General features: G+C 40.6%; 1 protein-coding gene across 1 annotated transcript in view; it reads left to right on the top strand.

The window, feature by feature from the left end:
• The window catches only part of LRR (capping protein regulator and myosin 1 linker 1 leucine rich repeat protein), a 130,713-nt gene that overhangs the window by 80,140 nt on the left and 22,833 nt on the right, over positions 1-27,740 (top strand). The window contains exons 18-24 of the mRNA XM_080277394.1: positions 13,451-13,567; positions 14,276-14,383; positions 15,454-15,609; positions 16,118-16,270; positions 17,650-17,670; positions 21,263-21,332; positions 21,748-21,957. Of these exons, the coding sequence (XP_080133520.1) occupies positions 13,451-13,567; positions 14,276-14,383; positions 15,454-15,609; positions 16,118-16,270; positions 17,650-17,670; positions 21,263-21,332; positions 21,748-21,957 (835 nt within the window). The remainder of the gene's footprint in view (positions 1-13,450; positions 13,568-14,275; positions 14,384-15,453; positions 15,610-16,117; positions 16,271-17,649; positions 17,671-21,262; positions 21,333-21,747; positions 21,958-27,740) is intronic.

The following is a 27,740-nucleotide window of genomic DNA, read 5'->3' as shown; positions in this document are numbered from 1 at the left end:
GGCTGAGTCTGCTGGAGTGGGCGAGGATGTGGCAGTGGGAGTAGGGTATGAATAAATGATGCACGGTAGACACTGATAACCCTGACTGAGTTACCCCCGCAAAACAAGAGATGTCACCCAGTTTCCTTTCTTTCATATTGTTCATTATTGTGGTTACCTTTCCCCCCTCCCCTCTCCCCATCCCGTCCCTCATAAATTATCATCTCTCTCCTGTGTCCTTTCCCTTTTATACTAATGTTTGTTTTCCATTTCTCCAACTCCTTCGTCCAGTTCTCAGTCTCCATCTGTTTACTACCTTTTCCTCACCTTGTATGTAACTCTTCACTTCTTCATCCCATCATTCAGCCACTTGTGTAGTATCATTTTTCCTCCCTCGTCCTCCCCTCCCCATCCTACTGTCGTCCCCGTGTCTCACTTTCTTCCTTTCACTATTATTAATTTTTCCATCGTCAACCCCTTCTTACAGTTATCATTTACCTTCTTTCCGGATCTTCTCCCTTCCTTTCTTCTTTACTTTTTCTGCTAACTCTCATTCACCTTCTCTCTTCTCTTTACCACCTTTCCTTACCATAGAACTCTTCACCAACTCCTCCCTTCTATCTCCCACTTCTGCGTCACCGCTCCCCCCTCCCATCCTTTCTCCCTCCCCTCATCCGCCATCCCCTCACCGCCCCCCTCGTCCTTCCCCCATCCAGTCTCATTGACTTAACATTTTCCCTCCCCCTTTCTGTGTAATGTATGTGGTGAGTGACGTAAAGAGGCTAGGTGTGTGTGTGTGTGTGTGTGTGTGTGTGTGTGTGTGTGTGTGTGTGTGTGTGTGTGTGTAGTTCTGTTAACCATAGGGGACTAGCTCCTCGTTATTGTTGATTTATGGTGATTTATCTTCTGTTTATCTTTAATTTTTCTTTCATGCATCTAATATCTTGAGCAACTTGTAACATCGATGTAGTTGGCGTAAATAACATAGATAATTATTACTTCCCCTTCCCATATATCCTCCATGAACCCCTCTCCTATACACCTCCACGTCCCTCTCCGATATTTCTCCTCCCCACCCCCTCCCCCATACACCACCACCTGTTTCCCTCCCCCATACACCACCACCCATTCCCCTCCCCCATACACCTCTACCTCCCATCCCCTCCTGAGTGCCATGGCAATGATGGGACCATATGCCCCATTGATCAAAGCTATGTCAGAGCGAGATGGACTTATGACCTAAATAAAAGGAGGAGTTGGTAGGTGGGGCAGGATATAGCACCTAATGATGATGGGTCTCTCTCTCTCTCTCGCTCTCTCTCTCTCTCTCTCTCTCTCTCTCTCTCTCGTTTTGTACCTTTAGACGGTTTCACTCAACTTTGAAAGATTCCCATACTGAAAGGATTAATCAGTTTTATATACATCACCTCCAGTTCGGAAAGCCTCACTCACATCGAATAAAATCACCATAGACTAGCAACAGTAAAGCACAAACTACACCATCGTATTGAAAGGGTTAATTAAAATCGTAAAGCGGTAGCCGGAACAAAATAGGCGGTAACCGGACATAACACATAATTCAGTGTGTTGACAATAACCGGGATTTCCTGTGTCGTCTTCCTTGTCTGAGTTGGCAGGAGGGTGAGGAGAGTAAGGGGGAAGGGAAATCAAGGGGAGAAAGGGGCGATGGCAGGGGGAAATCAAGGGGGGGAAGGGGGGATGGCAGGGGGAAATCAAGGGGAGGAAGAGGTGATTTCAGGGAGGATAAGGGGAGATGGCAGGGAGGAAAGTAAGGGGGGTAGAGGGATGGCAGAGGGGAAATCAAGAGGGGAAGGGCACGTACCACACCAGGAATACGTATCAGACTTACACCATACCACTGTCCACTCTACCACAGTCTTATTTTTCACCATCTGTCCACACCAACCTATACCATATCATGGTTATCTATCCGTCCATCTATTTATGTATTTATCTGTCTGTCTGTCTGTCTGTCATAATTTTCGGTTATCGCAATGATACTTGAGGCTGACGTGAATGTGAAGTTACCTGATTCGTTAGTTATTAAGCTGTTATAACTCCTTATATGCCTGTGACTGAAGTGAACTATTATTGTGAATGAAACGCCTTATTACTGCCTTTGTGTTCTTTATGGCATTGACTAACACACACACACACACACACACACACACACACACACACACACACACACACACACACACACACACACACACACACACACATTGGCCAGTGTCGCTCCTCGCCTTTGTTGCCCATTGCCCGCCAGTTAAAAATAAATCCCCCGATATCGTCAGGATTTAGAAACGCAGATCGTGGTGTACTTACAGACGCTCCTACTTACCTCATGAGTGTTCTGGAAGTGGCGGAGTTACAGGTAGACTTAATAAACAGGCAGAGTTAGTTATTGTCTCGTTATTACCCTTATTTACCTGGTCAGTTAAAGGTGTCCCCTAACCTGAGTAGGATCGACTTAAGGTAACAGTTAGAGTGGGACGAAATTGGACTGAAAGGTTTGAGATATGTTTTGCTTGTGTGTGTGTGTGTGTGTGTGTGTGTGTGTGTGTGTGTGTGTGTGTGTGTGTGTGTGTGTGTGTGTGTGTGCCTAAGCCAGCGTGATTTCCTTTGTAGCTAGAGCAGAGAATAGCCCATGTGTGTCGGCGCGTCACTGTCCCCAGGTCACTCTTGTCTCTCTTACCTCCCTTGTCCAAATACACCCTAGCGTCATGTCGTAGTAGCAGAAGTAGAAGAAAGGAAGAAATCAGTGACAAATAATAAAGAGAGGCAGGTAACACATCAGGGATATGTAGTAAAGCCGTAAAGGAATGTAGAATATGAGAAAGGGGTCAGTAGCCAGCAATAAAGACAAAGGGGAAATAAATGGATTAATGGTAGATATCAGTAAAGACAAATTAGATGCAGATAGGGGCATGGAATAGGTCAGGGGTTAGTAGTAAAGACAGAAGATGGAAATAGGGGCCGAGAACAGGTCAGTGGCAAATAAAAGTAAGGACGAGGAAGATGGGAATAGGGACACGTAATATATCAGTTAGCAAATAAAAGTAAAGACACAAGGAAAATAGGGATAGGGAACAGATCAGTGGCAGACAATAATAAAGACAGAGGATAGGAATAGGGGCAGGGGAACATGTCGGTGGGACACACTAATAAAGACAACGAAGATGGGAACAGGGACAGGGAAAGTTGGTGGCAAAAAATAGTAAAGGCAAAGATGGGAGTAGGTAAGTAGGGAACGGATCTGTAGCACGTAAAAATGATAGGAAAAAGGAAGGGGAACAGGTCTGTGGCAAATAATAGCAAAGACAAACAAAAGGTGGACCAGACAAAGAAATACTGCATTCCTAAGCAAGGGGAGGATCCAGCTGGCACAGAAAATACGATTGGTGGTAGAGATAGGGACTGTGTGACCATAAAATTTAATATATTCACAGGCAAAGGATAAAAGCGAGTGCAAGTTTAGGCACCTGAGGGGGCAGGTGGTTCAATAATATGAGTATTTATTTATATATTTATTCATTTATTTTTGTAGTGCCCACATAATTGCTTTGTCTTTATATACTCAAATGCAGATGGTAATGATTGAGTGCAAGATCAGACCTTTTATCAGGCACATTGTCATATACTTGGTGTCTGTGTGTTTTTTAAAGTACCCAAATAATGCTTTGATTTCATAGCTTTCCCACCTGTCTTTTATAATTATGTCTGTAATGTGTGTTGTGCGTCGTGGCCCATATTTCTGTCGCTGGAGTGTAGGTAAATCATTTCAATCCGACGACATCTTGTAACACTTATTCAGGCCAAGAACAGACGAACTTATTCTGTTAAGGAGAAGCATCATGGGACTGAAGACGTTATTGGAGACTTCTAAATATAGCCATCTGAAGGCAGGAAAAAGAAAGTTCATTATTTCTCGCAACACACCTGGTAATGAGTTTTTTTTTTTTTTTTTTTTTTTTTTTTTTACGTAGTAACAGGTACAGCACTTTTTTTTTTTTTTTTTTTTTTGGGGGGGGGGGGCGGGGTGAGAAAGCCTGTGGTTCTTTTTCAATGTACTGTACAGTGAAGTAAAATCAGCCTTCCAGTCTAACTACACTTGGCCATCAACTAAGCTGGAAGATGTTAGAAATCATTGTCAAGGTAAACAACACTTGGCCATCAATTAAGCTGGAAAAGATTTGGGATTTTTATCAGGTAAACTAAGCTTGGCCATCAACAAGGCTGGAAAAGGTTAGGGATCTGTGTCAGGTAAGAACAAACGCAGTATAGTGTATTGTGTCGCTTTTCCCGTTTTTGTCGCTTTTTCCGCGGCGATTGAGTTACGCCGCCGTGTCAGTCACCCCCTCGCCTCGCAATCCCATTAGCTACTCTCTCGCGCCATTCCCACTCTGGAAGGATTAGCTTTCACGCAGACTCCTCTTTTTCTTTTTGCTTCACTGCACTTTAGTTAGCCATCTGAACTGTTGCGTGGGAGAGATTTATTGATTCTTATCTGTATGTAGGTATGTAGTTAGGTAGGTGATAGGTATAGGTAGGTAGGTAGAGAGAGAGAAAGGTTGGATGATACTTTTTTATTTTTATTTTTTGTCATTTTAGTATCGACAGTTTGCATAAATGAAATACCGGAGAAATATAATACAAAAGTGAATATTACCTGCACATGTGCGGGAATAAATCACAAAGGAGAAGGTTCTAAGGACAGTACGGGCCTAAGAAGTGTAGGTACAGGTAGAGTAATGTGAAGAGGAGGGGCAGGGGGTAAGCACAGGCAGGGACAAAAGTTAACCGACTATTTCACCTCTTCTGTTTTAACCTTTGCTGGTTAATATTCCTAAGCTGAGAGAGGCTCGGTATCTCAGGATATTATTCTGTTGATACGATGCGTCAGGGATGGAAGGTGTGAACATGCCTCAAGCGTGAATCAGGCGCAGTGGAACCATAGGCAAACTTTTGTACGTGACTGTATCAGCTGGCAAGAGGTGGGAGTGGGCGAGGGGCAGATGACGTGTGTAGGTGGTGAGGTGCGAGCCAGGGGTCAGGGGTAGAGGGAGAGGGGAAGGCCAGAGAGAGTGGGGGAGATGAAGAGGATGAAGTAAGGGAGTGGGGGAGGTTGAGAGGGTGATGTATGGGAGGTTGAGTTGGCAGGTGGGATGAGGTGCGTGGTGAAAGTGGGAGTAGATGGTGTGGGGGAGATCTTGAGGATGTGGGGGGAGGTGGGGGAGCTTGAGAATGGGAGTAGGTGGTGTGGGGTACGTTGAGAGGGTGAATGCAGGTGGTGAGGTGGTTGAGAGGGTGGGAGTGGGTGATGTGGGGAAGATTGAGAGGGTGGGGGCATGTGGGGTGGGGGAGAGTGAAAGGGCAGGGGCATGGGTGGTGGTGGAGAGTGAGAGCGTGGGGGGGGGAGGTGAGGGGGGGGGAGTTTGAGAGGTTATAGGCATGTGGGATGATGGAGATTTAGATAGTAGAGGCATGTGGGGTGGGGAAGACAGAGCTTGAGTGGGGAGGTGAGGTGGGGGAGATTGAGAGGGTAGGGGCATGTGGGGTGGAGGAGACTGAGAGCTTTGGGGGGAGGTGAGGTGGGGGAGATTGAGAGGGTTTGGGTGAGTGAGAGGTGGGGGAGATTGAGAGGGTGGGGTGGGTGAGGGGGCCAGCGTGAAGATGCTACGCCACAGACCACGACATTACTCAAGGCTTCCCTAGCACCACACAGCAGGACAGTGCCGCTAGTGGGGTAGTGGTGGCTCAGGGCTAAGTGTGCCAGCCTGTCTTACACTGCCCACCGGTTATTTCCCAAACAGGTGGTGGTGGCGGGGCAGTGAAACCAAACATACACGCTGAATTATACCCCCCTCCCCCTGGACATTGGTGAAAGTGGCGATAGAAAGCAGTTGTGGCGGGTGGTAGTGAAGGCTGGGTGGGTGGGTAAGGCAGAGGAGTTTTGGTGGTGGTCACCTGCCCTGCGTGCATAGTGCTGTGATGCGTTGCCCTTAATATATGTGTGTTTTGTGATATTGGCAGACAGGATGTTGTATACTAAAGTTGCTGTGATATAAAGCTGAGTAACTTCATTGATGCGAGGGGTCTCTTTAGCTGAAAAAATGTTTATGGCGGTAACAAAAGCAAAGTACTGAAAGAGTTAATAAAAGTGTGATGTTGATCGACAGGTGTGAGTGATCTCGTGGAATTACTGAGGTGGCGCAACTGTTCTACTTTTCTGTCATAATTTTGCCGATATTTCAACATCAGATTAATGTAGTTTTTAGGTATAGAAGTGCTCTTGTACAGTACGTAAAATCGCATAGCCTAGCACGGCAGCCCATCTCAAAAATAGGTATACTGATGAAAGCAAGGGAACAAGTGTATAAGTGAGAGAAAGGGAAAACACTAGTAATTTCTTTTTCTTTTTCCCATTTTTAATACCGACATCATTTTGCTAATTTTTAGTATACTTTGAAAGAAAAAAATGTACAGCAATTATGTAGAAATAAATTTACAAATGAAAGAAAAGGAAAGAGTTCATAACAGTTCATTAGTTCCATCATTTTGCAGATTTTCAGTATCATCATAACGAAAGAGTAGTGCAGGAGTGTCGCAAAAACAAAGCCAAGGGAAGGGGGACAGACATACAGGTGAAAGAAAGGAAAAAATAAATAAATACACGAGTGAAAGGAAGGGACAAACATAAACAAAATAAAAGGAACAGAACGAATGAAGGAAGAACACAGACATACGAGTTAAAGAAAAGGAAGAAAAAGCATATACGAGTGAAAGGAAAGGAACGGAAATACAAGGGAAAGAGAGGGGACAAACGGGAGAACGAGGGTGAAAGTAGCGGTGAGTCAGGGATCCCAATAAACACACAAATAAACATTACAACATCGTCCTTCCCCGTATTGTTCCGTGTTGCTCCCCGCCCTTCAGTATGTGGCCGGAGTCTTGGTGGTCCCTCCTCGTCATCACTGGCCTTCTTGCCGTCGGAATCTGGAAGGTAAATCACTCATAGGGTAGGGAAAGGTAGAGATAGATGTTGCACCGTTGCCTTGACTTGAGGTGTTTTAATGTCAGATTTTCGCTTACATGGAAATTTCTGCTAGGGTCTAGAGTTATGTCATTCGAAGAACGCTTTACCCCCCCCCCCACAATTACTACGCGCGTGCTTAATATATTCGTTGGCTTGGTTGTGTGTGTGTGTGTGTGTGTGTGTGTGTGTGTGTGTGTGTGTGTGTGTGTGTGTGTGTGTGTGTGTAATCTAAATCCCCTAAATCATCACCTAAATCCCATAATCTAAATCCCATGCCTCTCACCATGGCACCTAGATTCTCACTTCCTAGATAACAGTTAAGCTCTTTGGAATATGAGAGAGAGAGAGAGAGAGAGAGAGAGAACGCCTGCAGATCCTCATTGGGTGGCACTAGTAATGGTATTGGATATTTGGTAACGTCTTTTCCTGAGAGATGTATTGTGGACAGTGCCTTTCAATATCCTAATGTATGTTATTGATGCAGTCTGCCGCGATAAGCAATATAATTAAACATACAGGACAGTTTTAAGATGTAGAAGTAAATTTGATTGCATGGTACAAATACAGAAAGCGAAAATGTCTATACTTGCTGTAAGGGAATTGATTGTAAGAAGATGCGTAAGATCGTGCTTAATCTTCGTGCAAGTAAAAAGAAAAAAAGACTTGCACGAGAAAATCCTCACTTAAGACGCTTTTATTTATTTTATTTATTTATTTTTTTACATATTTAGTTTTAAGTCGTCTGTTTAACTCTTTTGGCATCGTGGTGATTCAGTCTAGCACCATATATTGATGCCCATTATAGATTGCACCCCTATTTTGCTGTCTCTGCAGATCATTATTGCAGTTTATTTATAGTAATTTAAGGAGTCCTGTACACTGTCGACATACTAGCGCTTTCTGATTTGGCAACTCAGGGAAGACAGGTTCCTTATGTGATTGCAGTAAAAAAAAAAAAAATAATAAAAAATAAAATGATGCTCGGTTTCCCTGACTTTCAAGCGCTTAGTGGCATATAGAAAGTTTTGAGGCTGTTTGTTTGTCCAGTTTAGTATCTTTTTTACTTTATCGATTCATCTTCTTCTTTTTTTTATCAATATGTCTTTTTAACTTTCACTGTGATGATGTACAATATTGCGTTATTTTTGCTTCAGTTTATTTTTGCCTTTATTGCAGCCTGTATTCACTTCTTCAGTGCTGTGGCGGTCTCCTTAAGCTGAACAGAATCGTTAGGAAGGAGCAAGAAAAAATAAAAATACGTTAGCAAGAACATAAAAAAAAAAAAACTTAGCAAGAATAAGAGAGGAGACATTTACAAGAACAAAAACTTAAACTGGGTCATCGATTTGAAAGGGTTAATGCAGAACAGAAAAATTACGTCACCTAGAACAAAACTGAAATTGCGTCACCGAATTGAAGGAAATATAAACAGAGAGAACATTAATTTTGCTACAGCCTATCGTGCCTCGCTAAGAGAGAGAAAGAGAGAGAGAGAGAGAGGAAGGGGGGTTGACATCTGCGGGCCATTCTCGACATAACAGGTGATGGCTTCCGCATATCTACTTCCTTTTGTCTGGTTATATGGGGTAGTCCGTATATTGTGCCGCCTTTGGTAATGTTCGTGTGTTGCGGTGGTTCGTGAAGCGTCACCAAATTATGCATCATTTTTTTCTCATTAGATTAACAGGAAGTAAAAACCAATTAAATATCTGTTTCTGTGTATCCATCTGTCTGTCTCTCTGTCTGTCTATATCTGTCTATTTGTGTTTCTGTCTAACTGTTATTTGGTACATTCATAAGTACAGTATAGGTAACCGGTCAATATGAGTCAACACAGATAACTCACACGCCCATATCAGCAGACTGAGCCGTTCCCACACACGAGAATTGGCAAAGGGGTGCAAAATCTGGACCGCCCTGTATATAGAGTGGCAGATCGAGAAGAAGCAGTTTAAGGTAGATTAGTTTTAAGGAGACAATGGAAAGTGAAACATGGACGATATGGATTTCTCGTTGGGCAAGGAGGCTCCCCAACACCTCTTCCTTTCTATACTCCTTTCACCTTAACTTTGGCCCAGATTATCGTCCTTTTGCAGCTCATTTCACCTACTTCAGTGGCAGAGAAAGACTACCGGTATGCTATATCTCATCATTTCCGTTGCTCATCTTCGTGGCCAGCATCCTGTTATAATGTTACTCTGTTGATCTCAGTATTCAGGATGGAGGGATGGCAGTTTTAGGCCAAGTTAGAGTGAAATGAGTATAGAGTCTAGGGTGATTTTAAGATAGGGTGTGGTGTCCCCCTTTTCCGTATAGTGAAGCCTGAGAAATGGGCGGTTTACAATCTCTCTCTCTCTCTCTCTCTCTCTCTCTCTCACACACACACACACACACACACACACACACACACACACACACACACACACACACACACACACACACACACACACACACACACACACATCCATGCCCCATATAACCTGGCTGAGATGGCATTCATTCATTCATCTATTTATTTAAATTATTTTTTACTCTGCTATCAACCTTGAGAAGATTTACAGCACATTATCATACGTTGCCTGTGCGTTTTGTTGTTGTTGTTGTTGTTGTTGTTTGTGGACTATTGATGCCTTGTACATATATCTATACTAATTTGTATTAATTGACATTTTCTGTACGTTATTTTAAAATGTTGAATGACATTTATGTTTATGTATGATTATGTATTGTAGTAGCCGACATACACACACCAAACGTGGCGGGTAGTAGTACCATACACGTTCAGGTTGTATTTTATGAGTGTGAATGCTTGTGATTAGGCTTGTTTAGTGTATGGTTAGGATTAGGCAGCCTGTGGTGGTGGTGGCGGCAGCATGCTTTTCCGTGTAAGTGCATTAGGTAATTGTGTGTGTGGGCGTGTGTGAGGGTGAGTGCTGGAAGACAGGCAGACTGGGTGAGGGCCGGGTCTGGGAGTGCCTGGGAGAGTGCCAGGTGAAGAGGCATGTCGGGCATGAGACGTGGATACGGTGCCAGCCTACCTCACTCTCCGCTAGTGCCCCGCCAACGCTGATACTACATACTGGTCCTAAAGCGACGTTGTTATAGCCCGACCAACATCCCTAACACCCCTCGGCTCAGTGTATGGCCAAGTATTGTCAGATTGGAGGGTTGGTTTGACTAGTGACCAAGGATACGTATTCCAACTTCATAAAAGGCATATCGAGTTTCAGCAACTACGACTTCAAGTATTTACAGTGGCATAGTTTAGTCAGATGAAAGCAGACCTGTTGTGGCACTCTTCTGGCCTGTCCACTGATCTGTCTGCTACAATTTCCGCGGTTATTTTCTGCCTGCCAGGGGTCACGGCCTCACTAGCATACTTGGTGTGGCTTTAATTGCCGCTTGACTGCAATTCTTGTGAAGTAAAAAAAAATCTGAACTACACTTCCGACTTTTCGGTACTAGAAATGTGTTGTTTATTCAAGGCATCGTGGAAAGTTGTTGATGTATAGACTGAGAGAAGTGTACGATAGTGTGTTTTTTTCAAGTTGACACAAGATCCCTAACCCCTTTCAGCTCAGTTGATGGCCAAGTGTAGTCATATTGAAGGATCGATTTGATTATTAACCAAGGAGACCTACTCCCCCGTCATAGCTAGGACTAATCGAATTTCATGCAACCAGGATTTAGTATTCAAGTTGTGAGAGTTATCACGTGTCTGACAAAAACGGACCAAGTGCAGAGTGTCAGACAGAAACAAACCAAGTGTAGAGTGACCCAGACCTTGTAAGGCCGGGCTGCCTACAAACACCTGTGTGGAGGGCAGTGGTGGGTCTTGTTACGCCAGGGTTAAGCCAGGTTAGGTGATCCTTGCCTCTGCTGCTCTGCCAGATTACACCCGTACTAAGCTTCGCCCGCCTAGTAAATTACCGCCTTATCTGTATACCAAGTGACCTTTGTGCTGTATGAGTATGGATAGTTTCAGATTGTCGTACTTTATTTCTTGTTCCCATGGTTTTTCCTGGTCTGGTAAATGGGATTGTAAATTTTGAAATGGTCTTCGTTCGTCTGTATTTGTGACGTTGTCAGTGTTTGGCAGTTTTAGCATTTTGTACTCGTGTTTTATTTGTCGTTTTATAATCTGTATTCGCTTTGTGTGTGTGTGTGTGTGTGTGTGTGTGTGTGTGTGTGTGTGTGTGTGTGTGTGTGTGTGTGTGTGTTTGACGTGTTTTGAAGACCGTATATTCTTTGGTATGATGTTACTTTGTTTTCGTAAATATTAGCGGCAGTCTGACTGATGCCATATGTTAAACTTGCATTCCCACATTTTCCCAACGTATTCAGTCGTCAATATTACTAATTTTTACACCATTCATCCACATGCATGCTAAGAGGGAAGGAAGGGGGGGGGTTATTTTAGTCGTAGCAAGATCATCATTTCTCCTCGTTGTCATTACCAAGGATACAGGAAATCGGTACTTACACCCTCAAACTTCCCCATCGTGACCTTGACAGCTCAGGAAGGAACAGTTTGCATCCTCTCCCGCCACAATCCTCCGTCAAAAAGAAGAATGAAACAAAGGACTCATCATGACAGGGCTAATGGCTAGTGTTTACATCCACCTCCTCAGCCCCAAATCAACCCCAGAAATCCCCGAGCGTCCTCCTAAACCCCCAGAATAAAAGAACCTCATTTTGTATTATTTTGCTGCCTTTAGACGATTTTATCCTGCCTCGAGGAAACTACAAGACGAAGGGTTTGTTTTAGAGTTCAGTAATAATAATCGATGTTTCTCACCCACATCCATAACTCCATCAGTTCCCCTTTTCTTTCTTGATGTGTCTTTCTGTCTCTCTTTCATTGCTTTCTTACTTTTCTTCATTGCTTTCTTTTTCTTTGCTTTCTTTCGTTTCTTTCCTCTCGTCGCGAAGGCCCACATTCTCGTAGGGTGAGGAAGCTTACTAACACCTCTTTCGTAGCGATTTATTTTGCATGTTACACCTTATTAGTCTTGTGTATCATATTTATTTCTTTATATTATCGACATAGATTGCGTAAATAAGATAAAACCAGTTATTAAAATGGTACATACAGAAATAAACTGGTAAGGAGACGGTGTTATGGAGCTTCCTTATCGTGTTAGGGAGCTTCCTTATCCGACGGGAATGTGACCTTTTTTTTAAATATATATAAGAAATAAAAACATATAACCCTTCTCACATAACAAACTCTTATTTATTTATTTATTTATTGTGAATATTACTCTCTTTATCACAGCGGTAATATTTATGTTTGCAGGAAGAATGGGCGTTGGTATTGATTATGCAGTTTCCCTGACCTTGCAAAAATAAATATGTACATAAATAAATAAATACATGAAATGATAGATAAGTGGATGGAAAAATGGATGGATGTAGATTGATTGATTTAGATATATGGATGGAAATAGGCGGATAGACCAATAGATAGACACAGACAGACAGACAGATAGATAGATAGGTAAATAAAAAGTTAGTTACGTCATGGCATGTATTGTAAGACAGGACACGATACTCTCCCGCACACTCTTATTTTCGGACAAGAGAGTTGAAACAATTTCCGTGTGTGTGTGTGTGTGTGTGTGTGTGTGTGTGTGTGTGTGTGTGTGTGTGTGTGTGTGTGAGAGAGAGAGAGAGAGAGAGAGAGAGACTATTGTTATTTAAAGGCATTACTTAACAATCTGGTCGAATTCAGTTTCTCGTTGTTTCGTACAGAGAGAGAGAGAGAGAGAGAATTTGTAATGATGATAATAATGGTAATGATGATGATAATGATAGTAGTAGTAGTAGTAGTAACAGCAACAACAACAATAATAATAATAATAATAATAATAATAATGGTAATGATGATGATAATGATAGTAGTAGTAGTAGTAGTAACAGCAACAACAACAACAATAATAATAATAATAATAATAATAAATTGTTTGGTGATTTCTGTTGATAGTTCTTCTTCTGCCATGTTTTCTTTTTCTCTGCATCTGGACAGTGATGATGATGATGATGAGTTTTGTAATGACAATTGTGTTTTCTCTCTTTGCAGTTAAAAAGATGATGGTGATGATAGTGACAATTATGATGATGAAAATGATAATGATAATGATTGTGGATTTTGCAGTGGCAATCGTATTTCCTCTCTTGCGGTGATGATGATGGTCATGGTCATGATGATGATGATGATGATGATGATGATGTTAGTGGGTTTTGCAGTGATGGTCGTATTTCCTTTTCATGCAGTAGTGTTGATGATGATGATGATGATGATGATGGGTTTTTCAATGATGGTTGTATTTCCTCTCATTGCAGTTATGGTGATGATGGTGATAATGATGATTGTGAATTTAGCAATGACGATGGTATTTCCTCTCCTTGCAGTTAATCTCGCACCTGCACGATGTTGTGCTGAGGCGGGATGAGGCTGGTAACCCTATAGAGACCAAGTTGCACCAGATTTCCACCGATTTGCACACCGTTATCACCAACTACCTCCAGGTTTGTCACCATTTTTCACCAGCCCCTCTTGTGTAGGTGTTAGGAATTTATAGTTTGTTACACTCATCTGTCTATCCATCTGTCTGTATCTATTTCTCTTTTCCATCTCTGTCTATTTATCTATCTTATCTATCCATCTAGCCAGCCAGATGCCCTAATCCCAAAAGGGGTGGCTAAAGGCAAAACACTTCCATGTTACTCTGTTGCGTTTGAAAGCATTTCCTCCTCCTCCTCCTCTTCCATATCATCTGTATTCTTCCTTTTCTATTTCCTCCATCAGCCAACATACTTCATGATAATTGATTTTTACACACAGTTCAGTTAACTTCACTTTTGTACACAAGGGCCATCACAGCATTCTTCCACTCCACTCGTACAGCTCCACTCATACATGCTTTTATCCATATTACCAATAAGCAGTTCATTCCCTCCCTGTCTTCTGTATAGTATAGTCTCATCTTATAATACCGCATCAGCTCATGTTGCTATTTTATTCCTCATCCTCGTCACAAGCATTCTTCATTTATCATCACCTTCCTTCTTGTCCACAACCAAATCCAGTCCAGTTTGGTATCATCATGTCCAATCATCAATTTTCAAAATAGTCTTTCGATCTACTTTGTCTTTGTCACTCTGAGCCTTCCCTACATTTGAAATCCCCTGTGTATAAGATGAAGTCATTTATTTGTCATGTTTTTACTCCCACAGGATACAGTTGAGAGCATGGTGCGTTCAGCCCAAGACAAGTGTCCCAATGTGCTCAGCGACGAGAAGGTGGTCAACGACGTGAGAGCTGCATGCATGGCCAAGTCCCAGGTATGGTCATTCCTTACTTACTCTAGATGTTTTCACAGGATCTACTTTGAATCTGGTGACATCTTTTTCTAAACTTATTCCTGCTCCTTTCCGATACTATATATTGTTCAGCATTGGAAAGTTCTGAAGTACTGAAGAGGTTAATGAAGTCAGTATCTTGTCTCACTATTATAAATAGTCTCACCTAAGCAAAACAGAATCGTTGGTTGATAACAAGAATTAAAAAGAAAAATACAAACTGAAATCAAGGGGTCTTTCCATAGTATCTTTTTGTGACTAGCATCATATTCTAGTGGCAGTCTTTTCTTGCAACTCAGAATTAAAGATGGAGAGATGGGAATATAGGTGAAGTTATGAGACACTTGATTTTCTGTGGGATGAAAGCAGACCAGTGCACTCCAAAGATATACCTTATATTCTGTTATTGATAACCACTGGACATCTTTATTCATCTTTGGGGAAACTTTTCATTGTTTTCAGAATGAAGTTGTTAAATATAGGCTTCAGTAATCCCTTGGTTCCAAGAGGGCTGTCCCAAGTTTAATAATAATGCCTGGTGGTAGTAAGAAACAGAAAGTACATAATAGGATTGGAAGGGTTAACTAAGTGCCAAAACCGGCTCTTTACTTTGCCACAATATTTATATTTGGGTATACATTATTGAGCTCTAAGAATCTGTAAGCAGATTATGGCTTTAAGGCCAATTGATTGAGGTAAATGTGCTTGGGAATTTTTTAAACATGGACTCGTACTTTTATTCAGTTGTTGAGCTTTGTACGGTGCATTTATGTGAATCTGTAATCAAGGGTTTACAGTATGTAATGTATCAAACACTGGATTGATTCTCTCTCTCTCTCTCTTTTTCTGCATGTATGCTTAACTAAAATGTGTAACTTTCTGTTGATTTATACAACGTAGTATCATGAACTTCATCATTTTCTGTTTACATCAGTCTCCTCATATAAAAATATATCATACTGTCTAAAATATGTAGGTTGTTATTGCAGTACAGTTTTTAAACATAAATTATCATATTCAGCACAATATGTAATATTTGTTTTTCTTTACAGTTATCATACCAGTTGGTGGAGTCTGCCATTGTAGAGCAGGCAGGGTCAGTGTTACTGAACAAAGTCAATGAGGTCAACCTGGCTGTTGCCTCCACTGTCTCAGATCGGGTCATTGACGAGGTTGTTGAGTCACTGTCCAAGACCTGTAAAAACCTGGTAAGACACTGTCCTTTTCAGTCCTGTCAGGACCAGCATTCTCTAAGTATGTGAGCAAGAGTTGCCCAGTGTTTAAAGTTTCAGGTAGCTGCTGTATTTACTGTAAGTTTTGTGGTGATGATTTTTTTTTTTTTTTTTTTTTTTTTTTTTTACAGTACTGTATAAATCTTTTGAGACATACCAGCATCTGATACGATGTATTCATTTGAGACATATTATAAATAAGGTAAGATTATGCACTGCAGATTATAGGTATGTATACCAGTATGTAGTTTACTAAATTTGCTATAGACCTGTAAGAATTCCTCCCACAGAACATGGCCCCCACAGAACATGGTAGGTTTTGTCATGTCATGTAGAGGTATATTACTTTACTGTATTTATGATTGTCATAGTTCATTGCTGTAAATGTAAATGCAGTAAATATTTTAAATTCTTTTATGAACTCAAACCAATCATATTATGTGCAATGTACAGCTGTTTTGTTCACCCTCTTTCGTGTTAACAGTCAGGTGAAGGTCCTCGCAAGAGGGCATCAACTGGTACTGAGATGGGTGGGCGTGAGCGAGGCAGCAGTGAATCATCTTCCCGTAGTGAGCGTTCAGACACTGTTAGCCAGGGTGATGACACCACCAGTCAGAAGTCAGACCCATCACCTCTGGTCAGTGTCATATTTACTTGTTTAGTAATCAGATTTGACAGACATACTATTTTAATTAGGTTCATGTCATCTTTGCTTGGTAGAAATACATTGTGTGTAGTATTGCAACCATTGTTTATTTAGTTCATATGAGAATGATGTCGTACTATATTTTTTTCTACTTTTTTATTGAAGTTACACTACAGTGCAGACATACACCCAGAAAAATATTAATACCTTTTGGCAAGTTGCTCTCTTATGCAGTATAATACACCATTCATACAAGACACATTTGATGCAGCAAAAATGTTGGATATAAGTACAGGTATAGGGTTTTGTGTACAGGACAACATTCTGTAAAGTTTTAGGAACATAATGTTTTACAAGTATCCACAAGCATGTAAACAGGGAAGCTTACTTTGAGTGTAATTGACTACATATATGGAGTATGGCTGAAAACTCATTATATACTTTAATATTTAGCCCGCCATTGCCTTGTCCTTGAACAAGAAGTAAACAAGCATAAAATGCTGTATGATCAGTATACTGGTTTTTACCTTTAGATGTGAGACTCAGATATACTGTAAGTTTGGATTTGAAGTTGATTTTGTTTTTTTTCTGTCACTACTGACATCTGTTTCACATGCGGTACATGACATTCTCTTTGCAAAAAGAAGTGTAAAGTGCAAGCTTAGAATGCTTGATAATTTTAGTTTATCACATACATACCTTTATGCATGATTTTTTAATTTATCATTTTTGTGAAAGTTGTCATTGGTACTTGGTATTATTATTATAACAGATGTTTGTATTGTACTGTAATGTGTTATGATACATGATGATTATAACTGATAATTTGTAAATTTGCAGAACCTCATTACATTAAAGCAGCATAATACTTAAAGGGTATACAGTGTAAGCTATATTTATCAGCACATTCAAAGCATGATGAGATGGTATTCCTCCTGTCCATAATAAGTACTAGTATATATTTAGATGTCTTGTTATGTTTGATTGTATTTAGAATCCATAAGTTATATGACTTATTATGGTATAATTATATTGCATTATGAACTCAGGGATAGACTGCTTGGCCTTTAAACTGAGATTTCATATTCAGTATTATAGATACAGTATTCCTTTGTTTCTTAATAACTGAAATTATAGATGAGCAGTACTATCATATGCTGGGTATAAATCATTGTTGAGATTGGTGTTGAAATTTATAATACATCATTAAATTATATGTGCAGTGTTGAAGTTCATAAACTTTATTTATGTTGAAATTTTAACTCCTCAGCCTGATCTAGAAAATGTTGTAGATAGTTTATATTGTCTGTCTTGTCTGGTGTTGGGAACTTACCTTACCTCCCTGTCATTTTCTCTTTCTGCTGACACAGAAATTGGAATATTTGAACCTCGTAAGTATGTGTTGTCTTGTGTTTGCCTTGTGTATTGTGCCCTCACACACAGAATATCTGTAGCAGTTGCACACATATGTAGCATCTTAATTTGCCACTAACATTCTTTATATTTGGCTTTCATGCAGGAAACGCTGGCTTTTCATCTCTGTGCTGCTGCAACTACCTAGTTTCTCAGTTCTGTTATTGTAGTTGCAGTTGTTAGTTTACTTATGAACTCTTCATAGCCCTCTATAAACTTATTTTCTTTAAAGAAAACACTAACTAATGCTGGTTAATCGTTATTACTAGTAGAATGAGGAAAACGTTTTGTAGTAATTCAAGTTCAGTGAAAGTAATAGTGCTGTTTCTGTGATTATTTGTTCAGAGAAGTAATACATTTTTTGTAGGGAGAAATTATTAATTAGAGTGATATTAAGCTTAATTTCATCATCCTTATCATCCTAGGTCTCTTTCCCAATGTTACATGAATGTTGAGTTACAGAGTGAAGCTTTATTCTTCAATCTTTTTTAATGCATTCATCTAAGGAGAAGTGTGTCCCTGTTTTGTTCTTTCCATCATACAGTAGTAATGAATCTGTTTGCACTATGACTAGTGGATTTTGTGGTCACCATTTCCCTATTCCAGTACAGGAAGGGGAGGGAATTTCAGAAACTAATGGTCATCAGCCAAACTTGTCGCGCAGTGATTCGTAACACCCACAGATTAAGACCTAGCAGTCGTAACACTGAATATATCTTTTTATTATATGTGTCTGTTGTCAAATACTTTTAATCGTAGAGGGCCTGGCAGTATAAGTTGCCTTATATCCCTCTTCTCTGCCATTTGACTGCCCTCACTCCATCTTACACCATTCATTCACATTCCTCTCCACCCTGTCCCTCCACTTCATCCTCAGTTTTCATTTCCCCCATGTTTCCTTCCACCTCACTCACATGCATTCCCTTAGTTAGTCTCCCTTTGCACATTCCGATCAGTTAGCCACAGTATAGCAAAGGAGTTGTTTATTATATGTTCAAACCCAGTTCATTTCAGAGTCACAGAAATAGGTTAAGAGTTTTAGAAGAAACTTGAGCTTTAATATCATAAGCACCTCATTTGTTAATTATTCCCAGAAAGTTCTATGGCTAGTTTCAGAAGGTGAGGGGTGTTGGCACCCTGTGTTAATTTGACATTTGACGTGATGATTAAGTGGAAGATGTTTGTGACAAACATCTGTAAGGATATCTGAAGAAAAACAATACAGTATGTGCGGATGGTTAGGCCTGTGAGATGGAGTCAGGCTTCTGGCGGCTTGATGTGCTGTTGATAGTTTTCCACTTTGAATTTGATTCTTTCTTATTCTGTGTTTCTCTATTCTACCTCACACCATCAGTAGATGGGAAAGAGTTCATGATGATGATGATGATGGCCACAGTATTCTCTGTGGACAGTTTAGCATTTTTGTATTATTTTTTAGACTTTTTCGAATTACTAATCCATGCCAGATGAGATATAACTGTACTGTGTTTACCTTACAAAGAGTACCTTTACAGTTTCAGCATTTACAGCTGTATGCATAGCATCAGTAATTGTGTTTTTTCTTGAACTTACTGCAGAATATTTCATCTGGTGTTTTGTTTATTGCTTTATATATATATATATATATATATATATATATATATATATATATATATATATATATATATATACATATACATATATAAGTAATGTCAAGGACATTTGCACTCAAGTGAGCCAGGAGCCACAGCAACAATATCTTGTACTATATTTTCAAAAGCACTATTATAACTTTCTCCTCACAATTTTTTCTCATTTCATGAGAGAATCTGGTAATGCATCTAGATCATATATTGTTATTTTAATATATTAGTGCACACTGTATATTTCTTTGCTCATCTTGCTGTTTCAAAGTAGATTTTCATGATTACTTCTTTTTTGGTCATTAAAGCACCTTGTAAGAAGAAGGCCAAACCTGTGCACTCACTCGCTGGACAAAAGCATTGTGAGGGTGAAAGCGTCATATTATCATATATTGCTTACTGTACACTTCATTGTTTGTAAAACTAGTCTGACACTTTCCCATTTAAGTTTCACATCAGTGCAGGATTGTAGTGTTGAGGGTTGGAGTGAACTGATGCTGAATTTTCTTGTTTCCAGCCTTGCTGTGTGGTCTTTCTTTTTATGTTGGCATTTGTCATCATCATCATCATCATCATCTGGACCTCCTTTCCCACCCAAGGGCAGGGTGAGGAGTAGCAGTGTCCAGACAGCCCAAGTTTATTAAACCCAGTTCAATGAGCCACACTTCCGTTCATCCATCCATCCATCCATCATCCAATCCTATGTTGCCCCATGAGGAGCGTAGGAGCCCGGGGCTAGGCAGTTGGTCCTGACATTTAAGATGAGAGTGACCAGCCTCACTCATCCCTGAGTGGCAATACATGAGCAATAAGCCCCAACCATCACTTGGATATAAACCTTCACCGGCTCAATCCGATTGGAGCACATAATTGCCCACTAAACCACCAGGCGTCAGAATTTGGTTATATGGTTACCATCCAGCATAGTAAATGGTTTCCTGGTGTACAGGAAACCATTTGGCTTGTCACTCAGTGTAGAGTCACCCACGGGCAGAAGGAAGAGGAAAGAATGAAGGAATGAAAGACAGAAGAGGAAGTGTAAAGTCACCCACAGCCAGAAAGACGAGGAAAGAATGAAGGAAAGAAAGACAGAAGAAGATGGAAGGAAAGAAGGATGGAGGAGAGGACAGGGCAGACACCCGAGAGTAGCACTACACACTTCCGTTCACTCATCATTAAAGTCCATGGAATCCTAGCTCCATCAGAAAAAAAATTTCACCACCTTCTGTAAATAAACTTTCACAGTCTGAATTTTCAGTAAGTCATCTGGCATTGATTCCTTTTTATGTACAGATAATTGTTTTGAATTAATCATTTACCATCAGTCTACATAAGAAGATCACCAGAAGTTTTCAGTAGTTCAGTGAACAGCCTCAGAGCTACCAGTTGCCTTACCACTCTTTGGTTTGTGTATCACTTGCATCACATTGTTGCTGTCAGTTACAAATGCATAATTTTTGAGGAATTTCAAATAAATTTCTCAGAATGATATAATCTTTCTCTTTGATTTATTGCCATGCTGAAATAGTTCTTCACCATCATTGTGCCTGTGTGCAACAGGTGGGTGAAGGGGGTTACTCTCTTTCTCATAATATGCTTTCATGACCATGTAGCAGCATTATTTTTTTTGTATTTTCCTCTGCAGAAATCCATTTCTTCATCACCAGGTGTTACAGTTTTGAGCCATCTCATTTTTCATTGCTTAAATTTTGCTTCATATTAGGAGCATCCCACTAGGAGGTTGCATGAACTCCAGTGAGCTATAATTTGCTAATTACTATTTTGCATGTCATTGTTATAAAATGTTGAAGTGTATTTTGCAGTTTATATTGACTGCTCTTTAAAATTTATAATAAACAGCATCATTAAAATTTATGCATCATATTTAATTTTCAATTTCGGAGATAACATTAACAGAATGTAAAGATGATAATTGCTCCTCCCATAGGCTACACCCCAACTGGCATCCAAGAGAAAGAGTCTACATGGGAGGAAGCTGCGACCACAGAGTGTTGTTGGTGAGTGGTGCAGTGTTTTATCTTCCCTTGTAGCCCAGCCATAGTGGTCAGTGGTATCTAATGTTGTAGACTATCAGTAGTGCCGAAAAGCTTCTTAACCATACCAGTAGTGTATTTAATCTGAATTTACACCTTTCAGCTTCAGAATTATTTTGCATTTCTGGTGCTTTATTAGGTAGTGAAGAGAGCATGTTTCAATAAGCTTGGCATTTCTATTTTGGTATATACGGTTTTAGTTTTAAGCAGTTAGATGCATGTAATGACATCATAATTTTGATTAAAAAGTAATGCATTCTTCTTGGCTTAGTTATTGCTTTTGATAATTTTTGCATGAACCTGAGCATGCACCAAAGGGTAATCAGTTCTTAATTAACTAAATTGCATGTCTCAGTTAGTCTCGCTCGCACTCTTACAGATTTTGCTGAAGTTCATGATGCCATACACCAGTCGTGGGTGAATCGTCAGAGTGTAGACTATCTGAGTGAAGGTGAAGGTAGTGTAGGTGTGGAGGGGGAGGTGAAGGTGGAGGTGGATGAGGGTGAAGGCTTGGAGGTGATCCTGACACTGCCTGCTGTGTCTCAGGACCCACCCAGTGACTTGCTACCCGACCCTCACACCACCCACGGTACGTAGACAGTGCTGAAGATATATTGACCCCTTCAGTCCCATGACGTATTTTAAACTTTATTCTGTCTAGATCCAGACAATTCAGTACTGTAGAGGGAAACCATATTGAAATGAGCAGATAAATGGAAGCTGTAATTTAGTAATCCTATTAAAAAAAAAAAAATCTCAGACTGAGTAGGGCAAGAATAATACAGAACATTCTTCAGATGTCTGCTAGTGAAGAGGGTAATTCCTTCACTGTGATGATGTACAGTAAGTCCTTGTTGTATGATAAGGAACAAGGATATGTTCTGATATATCATAACATTTTTCATACAGCTGCGATTGAAACCTGGGAGAAATTTATAAATCAACTTTATTAGATAGCAGTGGACTTTGTAGGTGATCATTTGCCAATTACACTGAACTTAGTTGCAATAAAGTACTTAAAACAAAAAAAGGAACATAACAAGGACTTACTGTATTTTATTAGTTCATGCTTGCTGCTTCCTGGGGATTTGTTTAAGTTAAAAATGATTTCTGTGAGTGGAAGGGTCAATATCATACTCTTCCAGTTCAAAAAGTCACATGTAGGCTAAATAAAATTTTGTGGTTGGAACAAGAATAAGGTAGAAGCTTGGTCATCAGATTGAAGGGGTTAAGAGAGTGTGAATACGAGCAGCAATATAAAGTTCGCTGATTGGAAGATAAATGAAAAGAAAGCTGCTGCCATCTTTTTATATCAGCATTGTATAATATTCAAGCACTGTATGTAGGCAGTGTTACCAGTCTTAAGTGTCTCATTCCAAAATCCAAGTAGCTATCTGTTCTAAAGCCTACATCTTTTCATCATCCCTTGTATATTGGGTCGTAGGCATCTCTTCTGTTGAGTCCAATGTACTTTTTAAAATATGTTTGAAACTGATGGACATAGTTTCATTAATTCTTTGAGCACAGTAAATTTTTATATCTTCTTGATCTCTACCAAAAATAAAGATAGTTTGTATATTCTTTTGCCTCATAGGGACTTCATATCCCATAAGGGGTGGCCATTTGATATTGAGTTATTTGTTTTATGGGGAGGCGCACTAACCCTCCATCAACCCACTTGGTGATATGTAGGGAACACGTATGGTTTGGTGCTTTGTATTAATGGTATTGTTTAGGGAGACAGTTATTGACAGTTTTGCTTTTATTGAACCAAACTCAAACTCAAGAAATGCTTCCTGATATAGAATAAGTTCTGCACCAGTTGCTTAGTGCATGGCACTTTTTGTACGGGGAGATCATTCATGGTATATTTGTCTGTAGATCAGGTGTGCTTTTTTTTCTGCTAAATACTTTTCTGTTTTTAAAGTTAGATTCAAAACTGTTTGTCTTAACCTCAACACATACTGCTTGGTGCATGAGCACTTGATATTATTATTATTATTATTATTATTGTGATCCCTACCCTGACGTATGGAAGTGAGGCGTGGACCTTGCAAGAGGGGAACAAGTCAAGAGTGAGAGCAGTGGAAATGAGTTACTTGAGAGGAGCGTGTGGAGTGACATGGAGGGACAGGTTGACGAATGAAGAAGTGAAGGAACGCTGTGGGGTGGATGTGGATGTGGTTGAGAAGATTAGGAGAAATACACTGAGGTGGTTTGGACATGTGGAGAGAATGGAGAATGAAAAACTGACTAAGAGGGTGTATGTAGGTGAGGTGGAGGGAGGGAGAGGAAGGGTTAGACCGAGGATGAGGTGGAGGGATGGAGTTGAGAGGTATATGAGGGAGGGGGGAGTGAGTTGGGGGGAGGGTAGTCAGATGGTGGATGACAGAGTGACTTGGAGGCGTTTTGTCTGCGGCCACCCTTTTGCGGGATTAGGGCATTGGGCTATAGATAGATAGATAGATCATTATTATTATCCATCCATCCATCATCCAATCCTACGTTGCCCCATGAGGAACGTAGGAGCCTGGGGCTAGGCAGTTATTATTATTTTTATTTTTATTATTATTATTGTTTTTATTTTTATTATTATTATTATTATTAATGTTGTTGTTGTTGTTGTTAATTCGTTGTATTTTATTTATTTTATGGACGTTAGTTATATCAGAGTTTCTTCTGTTGGGACATTGCTCCAACCTTTTGTTGTGGTTGCAGAACAGGGGTGTGAGCTTTATAGCACTTTGTTTACCAGTCTGTCTTAACCTGGCCTTAAACAGTACGTCCATCAAAAAATAGCTGTGCTCACAAGTGGCTTAGCACTGGAGTCCATTTGGCTTTTTGTTTTATCTTTTATCATCAGTGTGTAGCTGTGCCTGTGTGTTTAAAACATAGTACCAGGATCCAGTAATAAGAATTGTAAGCAGTTTTTAATGGTGATAACATTTTTTACATCATAATGTATTGCATAATCAGTACCTAGTATAAAGTCAAAGATAAGTAAAAGATAATCACTGTTTGGTATGGTTAGGGTCTAAAGAGGGATGCCTTCATGTTGTGGCACTGATATGACCAGGCTGCATCACTTCCTGGTTGCACAAGTGTCATCTCCCTCCCTATACCCTGAAGGGGGGGAATGTGGACTACTGGAGGAGGACAGCTTCATCCTGCAGTCCATCAGGTTCAGGTCCAGATGAGCCTGGGGCCTTAGCAACAACAACAGTACATATAATGCATGTTAGTAAGTTAATAAAGCATTTACAGGTATAACGTCCATCTCAGCAGTTACTTCAACAAACAAGGGATGAGGCTATGGCACACCTAATGTCTGACTTGGCTCGTATCTCTGACTGGGGTAAAAATAATCTTGTTGTTTTTAATGCATCAAAGACTCGGTTCTTACACCTATCAACCCGACAAAATCTTCCACAGGTGTACCCACTAATGTTTAATAATATTCAGCTTAATCCTGCATCATCCTTGAACATGCTTGGGGTTTCATTTACTTGGGACTTGTCTTGGGAAAATCATAGTACATCTCTTGTAAAATCTGTTTCTAAGAGATTAGGTGTGCTAAGCTGACTCCGTTCTTTCTTTACCCCTGCACAATTGTTGACTCTGTACAGGGGTTTTATCCGCCCCTTTGTGGAGTACAACTCTCATGTGTGGGGAGGTTCCCCACATACAGCTCTTCTCAGTAGGGTGGAGTCAAAGGCTTTTTTGTCTCATTAACTCTCCTCCTCTTACTGACTCCCTTCAACCTCTGTCTCTTCGCCGCACTGTTGCATCTTTATTTCTTTTCTATCGCTACTTCAGTGGTCACTGCTCCTCTGAACTGTCTGCATGTATTCCTCCACCTCTGCGACAGGTGCGTGGCACCCATTTAGCAGCAAACTCTCATCCCTTTTCTGTCCAGCTCTCTAATGCAAGAGTTAACTGTTACTCCCAGTCCTTCATTTATGCAACAGGTCAACTCTGGGACTGTCTCCCTCTGTCTGTATTTCCTGCTTCCTGTGATCCAGTCTTTCAAACGCAGTGTGTCCAGGCATCTCGAAATGATCAGATCTTGAATTTGGCTCTCTCTTGTATTTTGTTTTCCTCTTGGAAGGAACAGTTATTGTGGGCTTGTGGCCTTTGGTTCCTTCTTCCTCACATAAAAAAAAAAAAATGTTAGTTGAATTGTTACTGAGTACAGTAGTAAATCTTTCTATCTATCTATCTATTGCCAGACACCTCAATCCCGTTAGGGGTGGCCACAAACAAATCGCCTCCACGTCGTCCTGTCCCCCGCCATTTCACTGCCTTGCTCCCAACTCACACCCCCCTCTCTCATATGCCTCTCCACCCCATCCCTCCATCTCATCCTCGGCCTCCCCCTCCCTCTTCCCCTCTCCACCTCACTCACATACACTCTCATCGTCAGTCTTTCACCCTCCATCCTCTCCACATGGCCAAACCACCTCAGTGTGTTCCTCATAACACTTCCTATCACATCCACATCCACACCACAACACTCCTTTATATCCTCATTCGTCAGCCTGTCTCTCCATGTGACTCCACAGGCTCCTCTTAAATAACTCATTTCCACTGCTCTCACTCTTGACTTGTGTCCTTCCAACAACGTCAAAGCTTCACTTCCATACGTTAGAGTTGGTATCACAATACTGTCATGTAGTAACTTTTTCACTTCCATGCTCACTTCCCTGTTTCTTATCACTGCTTTCAAAGAACCAGCAACCTTTCTTCCCTGCTGTACCCTTTCAAGCACTTCACCCTCCAAACCTCCATCCTTACTCATCACACTACCCAGGTACTTAAACGTACTCACATTTTCCAATTCCTCACCATCCAACCTTGCTGTACATTCACTGACTTCACCTCTCTCAAAGACCATCACTTTACTCTTCCCTACATTCACCTTTAGATTCCGTTTCTTACACACTCTCCCAAACTTATCCACCAAGCCTTGCAGCTCCCCTTTGTCTTCACTCAACAACACAGTATCATCTGCAAACAACAGTACAGGGAGTTTCCAAACACTATCCTCTCTCACCAGGGCCACTCCAACATCCACTACCCTACCTTGTACCTCTTTTATTACCCCATCCATGAACAGATTGAACAACCATGGAGACATGACACATCCCTGTTTCAACCCAACTTTCAAAGAGAAAAATTCACTTAGTTCACCATCCACACGCACTGCAGCCTTCGCACCATCATACATACTCTTCACAGCATTCAACAACTTTCCATCTACTCCATATATTCTTAATACTTTCCACAATCCTTGTCTATCCACCCTGTCATATGCTTTCTCCAAATCCATGAAAGCCTCATACAACTTCTTTCCCTTCTCTAGAAACTTTTCCACTAAAGATCTAAGAATGAATATCTGATCTACACAACCTCTTCCCTTCCTAAAGCCTCCCTCTGCTTCTCCAACTAATTCCTCTGTTCTTTCTCTAACTCTGTCAATAAGTATCCTACCATACACTTTTCCTATTATACTAAGAAGACAAATGCCCCTATGATTACTACACACTTCTTTTTCCCCTTTTCCTTTGTACAAAGGAATAATTATACCTGACTTCCAATCCTCCAGGACTCTACCTTCCTCCCAGGCCAATCTGCACATCTTCCACATCCATTCTACTACTATCTCTTCCCCCATGCTTCAGCATTTCACCACACACTCCATCAATTCCTGGGGCTTTCCCCAATTCAACTTTCTTCATTGCTTCCACAACTTCTATCCTACTGATTTCTTCCTGTCTTCACTCAACAGGAGGTTAAATCTTACATTGTACTCAGCCACCAGGTCTTAAGGGTTGCCAATATTCTTACAGCTTACCACAGTCTAAGCACAATAAATGAAAGGTGCAAAGTTGAAGGGAGATGTGAACCAAGCACAAGGTATTCGGTAACTGAGTTAGATGCAGTGGCCAGATTTATGCACCAAAATAGTTGTGAATGTGTACTGTGATAGGGAGTGAAATCTGTATTTGAGTTGCAGACTAACCTGCAGTTAGGTCAGAGATATTTTACAATTTTGACATAAGCAGCAAGCTATGAATTGGTCAAAATTGTGTTGCTTATGTGTTATAGAACATTCTTTGTCCTGGCAAGATACCATGATTGATGCTAAGGGAGTATTAAAACAATATCCATTTATAATGTTGCTGCTGTTGTTGCTCTCATCGTAATTGGTGTTGATTGTCTGCTCTGATAGCTTTATTCTTCAATTGTAATGATGTAGAATCACTGTTAGTTTGCTGTTGAAGAAAGATGTGAATGTTTTAGGCATACAGCCAATCCATAAAGGCACTGCAGTTTGTTTTAGCTTACATGACATTACTAGTGCAGCTACAT

Source organism: Coenobita brevimanus, chromosome 69, assembly GCF_032717465.1.
Source record: "Coenobita brevimanus isolate Jiangsu-jjx chromosome 69, ASM3271746v2, whole genome shotgun sequence".
Lineage (NCBI taxonomy): Eukaryota > Metazoa > Arthropoda > Malacostraca > Decapoda > Coenobitidae > Coenobita > Coenobita brevimanus.
Note: the sequence above shows the minus strand (reverse complement) of the source record. Positions and strands in the feature narration are given on the sequence as shown.